Source organism: Miscanthus floridulus, chromosome 5, assembly GCF_019320115.1.
Source record: "Miscanthus floridulus cultivar M001 chromosome 5, ASM1932011v1, whole genome shotgun sequence".
NCBI lineage: Eukaryota > Viridiplantae > Streptophyta > Magnoliopsida > Poales > Poaceae > Miscanthus > Miscanthus floridulus.
Window position 1 is genome coordinate 100,218,590 of NC_089584.1, and position 10,966 is coordinate 100,229,555.

Below are 10,966 nucleotides of genomic sequence, written 5' to 3' on the forward strand. Positions count from 1 at the left end.
TCCTCGTTGCCTCTTCTCTTTGCTGCTATGGTTCAAGCTCGCTATGAATTCTCTATGGTGTCAAGAATAAATTAAGAAGTGAACTTTTTTGCTTTATTTACTATTTAGCGTAGGTACCCAAATAATAGCATGAATATGCATTTATTTTTTCCATAATGCTACCATCAAGAATAAATTACGGAAGGCCAGACGCCTCACTCCACTCACTACCGCATGCACCACTCCCTGAAAAAAAAAATCCCCACAGAAAGCTTGTCTCCCCCACTCCGTGCCCGTGCGTTGCGGCTTCACGGCACTGTACGGCTGTCCGACCGTCCCAATCCGCCGCGTTGCCATCTCCATCTCGCGCCGCCGCCCACTCCGGCGTGCCGCCACTGCCATCCTCTGCGGCACCCCCCATCCCTGCGGCACCTCTGTCTCTCGCGGAGAGGAGGAATCCTCCACATGAGGTACGCTGCCAATCGCCCCACCAACTGCAGCTGCCGCTGGACCTGGTCGCCGGTGCCTCGCCCTCTGCCTCCAAGCTACATGCGCGTGCTTCGCGAGTGCAGCGGCGCGTCCCGTGCTCCATCCTTCGCCGCACCTAGGCCAGGCGGTCAGGAGAGGGGGGCGTCGCTGGCCAGGCGCAGGCACACCTGGCCGCTGCCAGGCCGCGCCACCATCCTCGGCTACCGGATGTCCGGAACCGGCTGTCCCCCGCTTTGCGCTGCGTCGTATGGAAGAAGGGTGAAAAACGCATGATGCAAGCTTCTCTTTTAAGTTTTTCAAATGTTTCAGAGGTATGTTCCAAGTGTTTCATTGTGCAAAAGTAAATCGAGATGTTGTACATGTTGCAATGGTTGTACACGTATGTTGCAAGCTCATATTCTCAATGTTTCATATGTTTTTTTTCGACGTATGTTGCAAGTGTGTTTATCTGGATGTTGCATATGTTTTCACACATATGATGCAAATGTTTTATCTGGATGTTGCGTATGTTTACAATGGTTTCAAGCGTTTTTCAGGTGTTTTTTCAAGTGTTTTAGACGCATGTTTCATTTGTTTTTAGACGTATGTTGTAATTATTGTATCTGGATGTTTCAAAATTAGATCGAGTGTGCATCTCCCTCCTCGCCTTTCAGCTGTCTCACCTCGGTGTTAGGCGCGGGAAGACGGAGGCGTCCCCACTGGCGCAGGCGGGCCCCATGTGCTTGTGGGTGGCGCAACGGGCGAGGCGTGGACAGGCAGACACGGGACACGAGACGGGCAACAACAACTCAAGCATCTGAACGTCCGGACGCTAGCCACGCCCTTATTTTTTCCGCCAACGTGCTCAACACATACTTCATTAAGAGGGTACTTATCCATTTATTATTGGTATATGTGTACTGCTTACCACCCAGAGCATCCATATAATATAAGGTCTACCTTGCAATTCCACATCTAAAAACCTTATCTAAAGTGTGCATAGGAATAGGAGGATTAATCCAACTGCATTTCATTGTGCAATTAATTTTCTACGACTTTCAGAAATCAATGCAGCTCGCAACTTTGCACTCACTGAATGATTCCTGTTTACGTTCCGTATAAATAAGTCTCTATTTAACGAATTCAGGACCAAGCTTCAGGCTGTTCATGGTGCCACGTCGACAGTTCTTATCAGCCATCTCCGATTCACGTGCTGAATTACATCGAACGCGACCAGTGTGTGCAAGCACCGTACTCCTATCTTGCAGCCCATTTTAAACTCACAACCATAAGATGGTCTCCAACCACTGCGACCTAAAATATAAGACTCATTTGTTCTTTGGGTAGCACTGTAGGCAAAGGGTTCAATACCTAATTTTGGTCTTCTCAACAACAAAACCTAAAAGACAACCATTTCTGCAAATGGGTCTCTAGGAGAGAGAATACTCATATTTGAGTTATGCCTCTCCTGACACCTAAAATGTGTCTTCCATATAGATACTCTATTAAAAGCTAAATGTATTGTGTTGGAGACCCATTTTGAGTTTGAGCTCCGCAATGGGTCTCCTCTTGAAGACCGCCTAAGAATTGGGAGTGAAAGCAAGGGTATTAAAAGAACAATAGAGTACACCTGCATATATAGGCAAGGGCGATCTTGCACTGTTATTATTACGAGTATTAGATTAAATGATTTAAGGTTAGACCTAATTAAAGTATTAAATTCAATAAAAAATAGCTAGCTTTATTATTGGATTCACGGACGTCATGTAACAAATTATATTTGCTAGTACTTTTTTAAAACAAAAATGCTGCTACAATGTTTTACCCAATTTCCAAAACACACGTTACAGGACACCCAGCCCGGGAGCCCGGCAGTCCCATCCCATAGATGATGACCAACTGGCGGCTGGCCCACTTTCTCCCAGTGGACAAGTGTGCGCCAACGTCCGTCCCTTCCAACAACCAACCCTCCCAAACTGGAGATTTAACTTTTTACCATTACAACAATTGGCATCTCCTCAAATAACATCATAACGGTTACCACTATAATTTTGCTAGTAAAAAAAGAAAGTAGATACAAAAATACCACATTTGCTCACGTGGCACGCCAACCCTTGCGCAAGCACAGATCCAAATCAGCATGCGCGCGTGAAATGTCTCTCCTGCCCTCGTCCATCAGCTGTTCGGGCTCCGGTTCACCGTTTGTTTCGATCTCGTCCGTCCTTGCCGCGCGCCGCCGCAGACCTCGCAGCCGCGGCCGTCCTTGGCCGCCCACGCCTCGCAGGCCCACGCATAGCTCCACAAAAGCATCTTCCGCCACCCGCTCCCCCGTCCGTTCCGCACTCCGATCTCCCCACTCCGATCCGGCGGACATGGATCCGGCGACACAAACGCACCCGATCCTCTCCTACGTGCTCTCCCGCATCCCCACCCTCGCCAAGCCCAACAAGGCCCCCACCTCCTCCGAGTTCGACATCGAGCAGCCGCCCGTGCACACCCCATCCCCGCGGACGACGCCGTCCTCCCCGTCCGCGGGGGAGTTCGAGCTCATCGAGCACATGCTGGGGCTGCGCCACCAGTCCGTGCTCTGCTCCATGACACGCGCCGTCGCCGACGTCTCCGCCGCGCGCGGGGCGCTCCAGGTGCGTGCCCCGACCACGAGCTCGTCGACTCCTCCCGCGTCATCGTGGCCGCTGCCGAGGCGTGCCGCGTGGTGGTGCGCCTTGAGGAGACCCACGACACCTACGAGGCCCTCCTGCACGAGGCCGAGGCTAGGCTCGAGAGGGTGTACCGCTCCGCGATGGAGGGGACGGACCTCGATGACGACGAGGCGGCGGCAGAGAGCGGTAAGGGTGAAGGGCCGGCGACCGCGGGGCCTGAGGGCGGGGCCGGGGATGCGGGCGTGCAAGAGGAGGTGGTGGGGACACGCCCAGGCCCAGGTGCCCCGCAGCACCTCTGGCAGAGCTTCCCCACGGCGCCTATGCGCGCCATCTCCCGCAGCATCTCGGGGGCCCAGCCGCCCACGACCACCGGCCCGCGCACGGCGCACGCGTCGGCGGTCGCGGACACGCACAGCTCCGCCAGCAGCGCCCTGGCCGGCTCCGTCACCATGCGCTGGATCGAGCACGCCGGCGTCCACCATGCGTTACCGGGAGATGCAAGGCCCGTGCTGGAGCAGAGTGTCACCTCGCCCAAGCGCGCGCCCGCCCTTCGTGTCTGCATCTCCGTTGAACTCCTCGTCTCCGTCTGAGGTCGCCGACGGCAACCACGCAGCCGCGGCCGCGCACCTCGCGGTCCTTAAGATTGCGCGCGAACCCCGCGGGGACACGGAACAAAGGCTGGTGGCTATGGTGGCGGCCGCCCTATCCCCGGCGAACCTGCGCGACGAACTGCGAGCGCGCGCGGGAGGCGGTGGAGGCGTGCGCGGTGGCTCTCCCTGATGGTTCAGGGGCAACCATAGTCATTTGCCACACCCCGCTGACTCGAATCCAACGTGGAGTGCGTCGTTGGCGTGCCACGTGAGTAAATGTGGTATTTTTGTATCTGCTTTCTTTCTTCACTGATAAAATCCGTTATGATGTTATTTAAGAAGATGCCAATTGTTATAATGGTAAAAAGTTAAATCTTCCCTCGGTAATCCACAGCCACACCAACCACGTCAAGTGCGTTTCCACTCGTCCACCAGCCCGGCCAGTGTGGCCTCCGACTCACCGCCCTCGCGCAGCGCGTCCTTGGCCTGCCGCATGGCCTCCACCGTGCGCTCCCGGAGCCTCCTCCCGCCATCGGAGTCCATGAGCCATCGCACCTTGGCAGCAACTTCCTCGGCCGCCACGAGGCCCGTGTCGCTGTCGTACCCTTCCACAGCCACGGCCAGCTGCATATCCTTCTCCAGGAACACCCGGTTGAGCCGCTGCTCCGCGTAGAGCGGCCACGCCAGCATCGGCACGCCCGCCATCACCGCCTCCAGGACCGAGTTCCAGCCGCAGTGCGTCACGAAGCCGCCCACGGACGCGTGCGCCAGCACGTCCCGCTGCGGCGCCCACGACTTGACGACGAGGCCCCTGTCCTTGGTCCGGGCCAGGAACCCCTCCGGGAGGAGCGCGTCCAGGTCCGGCTCCGGCGGCTTCTCGAACTTCTTCGCCGAGTCGTCGCTGGGCGGGGCCCGCACCACCCACAGGAACCGCTGCCCGCTGGCTTCCAGGCCGGCCGCCACCTCCCTGATCTGCTCCGCGCTGAATCGGCCGATGCTGCCGAAGCAGAGGAACACCACGCTGGCCCTGGGCTGCGCGTCCAGCCACGCCAGGCACTCTTCGCCGCCCTTGCCCAGCACCTCCTCCGACTTGATGAGCGGCCCGATGCAGTAGATGGGCGGGGTCGGGAGGCCGGGGGGCGTGCAGTGGCCCGCGGCCACGGTCTCGACGGCGCGCTGCTCCAGCAAGCGGAACGTGTTGACGATGAGGCCCTGGGAGCGGCAGAGGTCTCTGAAACCCTTTAGGAAGCCGTCGTAGGCCGCGTCGTCGCGCTCCATGATGGGCAGGATGGAGTGCGTCGCCGGGAACGGCGGGATGCCCGGCACGTGCACGAGCTCCTCCCCCATGTCCTGGAAGCTCGCCGTGGTCCGCTCGTGGAGCACCGGGAGGTACAGAAAGAAGGCCAGCACCTCGGCGCCCGAGGTGAAGAAGAAGTAGGCGGGCACACGGAGCTCCTCCGCCACGTCCAGCGCGATGCTGCAGAAGAAGTCGACGACGAGCACGGCCGGGGACGCGGCGGCCAGGAACTCGCGGAGGTGCGGGTTGGAGACGCGGACGAGCTCGAAGGTGAGCGCCTCGTGGTGCTTGGACTTGACGGGCGGGAGGCGCTCGACCTTGGGCAGGCGGTGGAAGGAGATGGACGGGTTGGCCGCGGAGACGCCGGCGAGGAAAGGCCCCGTGGCGCCCGTGTTGTAGGGCGGCTCGACGACGACGATTGTGACGGACAGTCCCCGCGCGCCGAGGATCTTGCCAAGCTCGATCATGGAGACCAGGTGGCCCATCCCCGGCGACGGGTACAGCACAACCGGTCTCTGGGCGAGCCCCGTCGCGGCGGCGGCGGCCTCCATTTTCCCCAGGATTGCTTGCGTAGTTGCGTTGGCTAGTGGAGTGGCGGACAGTGGCTAGCATGGCCTTCACATGATTTATTAGGTGGACAACTCTGAACTCAGTCCGCAATGCTGAGCTGGTGAAAAGGATTTGAGCTACCCGTGGAAAAGAGGGGAACACACGTTTCGTCGGTCTGCTGTGGTCCTACTGTCATGGATGTATGGTAACACGACGCCCGCCACATGTGAGAGTGTACAGAATGCCAATTTCGCAACGCCACTCGGCTTTGAACATTAGACGATGAATGAACGACCGACGGACGCACATGCCGAAATAATGGCTACCTGCGGGCCGGGGACGGGTCGCGCTCAATAAAGTGTGTGGAGCCCCAGTGAGGGCGATGTGGCAACGTCATCGATGACAAAATGGGATCCGGCTCTGAGCGTCAACTTTTTGCGTCGTGAATTGTCATCTTTCCCCCATCCCTACTTGATCAGCAATATTCGTACCGGGCAGGTGGCGATGCTGTGTGTCATTGCTCTGCTCATCCGGCTTACCGTGGTGACGTGCATATAATAATAATAGTTTCTGCTCAGCCTTTCCACGCAGCTCATGTGTACGTGGCCGTCGCCGTGGAGCAAATGCCACATACTAAGACAACGAGATGGTGGTTTAGCATGACTTTGAGCGGATGACAGAGTTTTGTGCACTCCGTGGACCTCTTGTCCAGCTTACGGTAACGGCTGGGCTAGTCACGATCCTTCTGGAGATCGTGACGGATTTCACCGGAGTAGAGTTCGGGGAAGGAAGAACAGCAGGGGAAAGGGACGAGACGAACAGAATTGAGACCGGGAATAGCAACTTTAGGCGATGTTCAGAGTTCTGTTATTTCTTAACCGATTCAGACCTCTAGACTATCTCCAACGATACCACCCAAACGCAAAATAGGTGCTGCAGTGTTTTGGGTAGCAAGAAACGAGCTCCAACAGAACACCCAAACAAAGGACACATTTTGCGTACCAGCCCAATCGAAAGGCAAATAAGCGTCTCGCGAGGGAGACGACGCAAATGTCTGGCACCGTTGTGGTGGGCCCGCGGCGAGGCGCGGCACGCGACGGGGCGCGGCCGGCTCGGCGAGGCGAGCCCAAGGCGGGGAGCCGCCGGCGCTTCCAGGCGGGTCCGCGGTGGACGCGCCCGACGCGGCCAGGCAGGGCTGCTGCGGGGAGCCGCTAGCGAGGCGAGGAGCAGCCGGATGCGTGGCGCTGGAGGGCGAGAAAGGCCGTGCCGTGGACCTGACGCCGCTGGCGGTCGAGGCCATCGCCGAGAGCTTCGAGGAGTGGCTGCGCGAGGAGATCCAGCTTCGGGGCGAGTTGCAGGAGCCCCAGCAGCTGCGGGTGTTCGTCGGCCGCGACCCTCGGCTGTCGGGCCCGCGGCTCGGCGCGGCGCTCTTCGCGGGGCTCGCCAGGGCCGGCTGCTCCGTCTTCGACTTGGGGCTCGCCACCACGCAGGCGCTAGAGGTGTGAGGCGCCACGAACTTGGAGATGGGTGGGCGGCGGACAGACCGAGGAAGAAGAGGGCTAATTTGCATGGCCTGTTGGAGAATCTAGATTTTAGGTACCGAAGTCTTTCTACTGTATATGACCTAAATTAGAGAATGGGTATTGGATTTAGGTCTCATTGTTGAAGACAGTCTTACGGCACCCTTTATAGCAGGCGCAACACATCCTGACAACTGGGCCCAAGGCCCACACCAACCGCCCTACAAGCACACCTCAACCGCCAATCCAGATTACAGAGTTCACCCCACCTTTTTCACCGTTAGACTTGCCGTTCCTCCTGTTGTCGGATTTCCATCAGGTGTTGGCGTTCCGTCCGCCTTGACAGACCTGGCCGCCTTCTCCTTGGCCCGAGTCCGCTTATAGGTCCTGACATTCCCTCCCCCTCGAAAGCCAGCTTGACCCAAGCTGAACTACGAGGGAAGCGACGATTAAGATCTTCGGCTTCCTCCCAGGTCAGTAGAGTGCTTGGACAGTCAGTCCACTGAACCTGAATCTGACAAATATGTGAACCCCCTTTCTGAATCATACGGGAAGCCACAAATCTAGTTGGTTGAATAGGCATCATAGGATCATCAGGGATAGCAGCAATATCATCTTCAATGTCGACTTGTGGTGGTATATTCTTCTTAAGCTGGGACACATGCACCACCGGATGAATGCGGCAGGTGTCAGGAAGATCCAGCCGATATGCAACCTGACCGATACGAGCCGATATGCAACCTGAAGGGTCCAAAGTAGCGATAACTGAGCTTCTGGTTACCTCTAGGCGCCACTGAGGACTGAATGTATGGTTGGAGACAAAGATAGACCTTGTCCCCGATAGCAAACTGCTTCTCTTGCCTATGCTTGTCAGACTGACTCTTCATGCGCTGCTGAGCTCAAGTCAGTTGATGCTTCACTACATCTTCAAGCAACTTTCTCTCCAGTAGCCATTGTTCAATGTCAGGAGCATGAGTTTGAGCATCATTTGAAATCCCAAAATGCCTTGGGGCATGTCCATAAAGTACCTCAAATGGAGAGAGACCCAAGGCTGAGTGAAAACAGGTGTTATACCAATATTCGGCAACTGGCAACCATTTGTGCCACTGCTTTGGACAGGCCTGCACACTGCAACGCAAAAACCCTTCCAAACATTGGTTCAGACGTTCGGTCTGACCATCGGTTTGTGGATGGTAAGAAGAACTCATGAGCAATTTCGTGTCAGTGAGTCTGAACAACTGTTGCCAGACCGAACTTGTAAAGATCTATCTCTGTCTGAAACAATGTGAAGGGGTAACCCATGGAGCTTATACACCTAATCAAAGTATACCTGAGCTACCTGAAGAGCTGTATAAGGGTGAGATAGGGGTATGAAATGACCATACTTGCTGAACTTATCCACTACCACCAAGATAGTATCCATCTTATTTGACTTAGGAAGGAAAGGCCTTCCACAAAATTCAGACAGACTGTTTGCCATGCTTGATCAGGAACAGGCAGAGGTTGTAACAAGCCTGCTGGTCTACAGTGATCCGCCTTAGCTTGTTGGCAAACTTGACAGGCAGCAATAAACTTCTGAATATCCTGTTTCATTCCTGACCAACCGAAGAGTTTCTTCATTCTGTAGTAGGTAGCAGCAACTCCAGAGTGCCCCCCAATGCCACTACTATGGATAGCCTGCAGCACATGTTGATGAGCCAACTTATTACCTCCTAGCCAAATTCTTCCAGAATGTCTAATAAGGCCATCAGTTAGTGTGAAAGCTCCCACAGCACCCCCAGCATCTTCTAATTCTTTCATCAACTGTATTGCCTTAGAGTCATCTACATATCCAGCTTTCACTTTATCAATCCATACTGGCTGACAGTGAGATATAGGGGCTATAATATCAGCAGAATGGCATCTAGACAAGGCATCAGCAGCCTGATTAGTGGGTCCTTGCTTATATATAATCCTGTATTGAAGGTCCATCAACTTGAGTAAAGCCTTCTGTTGGAGTTTAGTAGTGACCCTTTGCTCAGATAAATGCAGTAAACTCTTGTGATCTGTCTTAATGATGAACTCTTGATTCTGCAAGTAAGGTCTCCATTTATCCACTGCCATCACTAGAGCCATACATTCTTTTTCATAAGTAGAGAGTGCTTGATTTTTGTGACAAACTGGTTTGCTCAAATATGCAATTGGGTGACCTTCCTGCATCAAAATAGCCCCAAATCCCAGATCACTTGCATCTGTTTCCACCACAAAAGGTTTTGTGAAATCAGGCAAACCCAGCACAGGTGCTTGGACTAAGGCCAACTTCAGCTGCTGAAGAGAACCGAACTGGGTTCGGTTGGCTAGCTGAGTCAGGTGCGCTCGCTGCCGGCGTGGGTTCGAATCCTGGATTCGACTCACGTCTCTCACCGGGATTTATTCCCAAACAATTCTACAGCCTCTATCGCGTGGAACTACAAAGGGATTGCGACGCGCCCGTCGCCTACGGAGCCGTGGATGGTTCCGGTGATCTCAAGAAGGACGCGGTCTTCATATCTGCATGTAGTTGTAGATCTGATTGTGTACGCGTGGTGTGTGTGGTGTGTGGGGTGTGTGTTCGTACATGAACAGATTCTACAGCTGTACCCAGAGTAGAGGCTCAAAAAAAAAAAAAAAAAAACTTCAGCTGCTGAAAGGCAGTCTCCACTTGTGATGTCCACACAAAAGGTACATTCTTCTTGAGTAAATCAGATAAGGTCTACTAATCAACCCATAATGTTTGATGAACTTTCTGTAGTAGCCAGTGAGCCCTAAAAACCCTCTCAGTTCCTTGAGGTTAGTAGGCCTAGGCCACCTTTGAACAGCAGCAATCTTTGATGCTTCAGTGGCCACCCCTTTCCCAGAAATATTGTGCCCAAGATATTCAACCTCAGTCTGAGCAAAAGCACACTTAGAGAGTTTGATGTAGAATCTGTTGTCTCTAAGAATCTGGAAAACCTGCTGTAACAACTCCAAATGCTCAGGCAAGGTTTGAGAATAAATCAAAATGTCATCCATGAAGACCAACACTCCTTTTCTGAGTAAATGAGCAAAAATCAAATTCATGATGCTCTGAAATGTAGCTGGTGCATTTGTCAATCCAAAAGGCATCACCAAGAATTCATAGAGGCCACTATGGGTTCTGAAGGCAGTTTTGTGAGTATCAACAGGATTAATACAAATCTGATGATATCCTGCCCTGAAATCCAATTTGGAAAACCATTGAGCACCAGCCAATTCATCTATCAGCTCCTCTACTATTGGCATAGGATGCTCGTTTTTAACTGTTTGAGCATTCAACTACCTATAGTCTACACAAAACCTCCAAGTCCCATCTTTCTTTCTAACCAATAACACGGGAGAAGCATATGGACTGTCACTGGTTTTGATGATACCACTCTGCAACATTTCTGCCAATTGCTTCTCTATTTCATCCTTTTGAGCTGGGGAGTATCTGTAAGACCTAACATTCACTGGAGGTGCCCCAGGAAGTAGATAAATATTATGGTCAAATGGTCTGGTAGGTGGCAATTCATTTGGTTCCCTAAACAAATCCTGATATTCCTGCAAGAGCTTATGCAGCTCAGGTGAGTGCTGAGTATCAGCAGCAGAAATAGCACACACAGATGGTTGATCCAGCCCAGTCAGCTCCTGAGATTTGAACTGAATGCAGTGGGTGATAGCTTGCCTGCTCATCAAGGCCTGCAGCCCCTCTCTAGATATAGGTGAACATCTGGTCAGGTCATTGGTTACCCCTTGCAAATGAATTCTGATGCCTTCCTTGGTGAATTTCATCAACTTATTAGTCCAATGTACCCACATAGGGCTGCATTCCTCCAGCCAATCCTGCCCTAGGATGATATCAAAGCATTTCAAGGGCAGTATTCCAAC

At 53.8% G+C, this 10,966-nt stretch overlaps 1 protein-coding gene across 1 annotated transcript; it reads right to left on the reverse strand.

Annotated features, from left to right (window-relative positions):
• Positions 1–3,994: 3,994 nt before the first annotated feature.
• Positions 3,995–5,651, reverse strand: LOC136450325 (UDP-glycosyltransferase 88F3-like). Its single transcript, XM_066450723.1, has one exon. The coding sequence runs from the start codon at positions 5,543–5,545 to the stop codon at positions 4,106–4,108; it is 1,440 nt and encodes a 479-aa protein (XP_066306820.1). The 5' UTR covers positions 5,546–5,651; the 3' UTR covers positions 3,995–4,105.
• Positions 5,652–10,966: the final 5,315 nt, after the last annotated feature.

Excerpts from the sequence above, each read along its gene's own strand:
- LOC136450325 (XM_066450723.1), bottom strand. The coding sequence starts at position 5,545 with ATGGAGGCCGCCGCCGCCGCGACGGGGCTCGCCCAGAGACCGGTTGTG.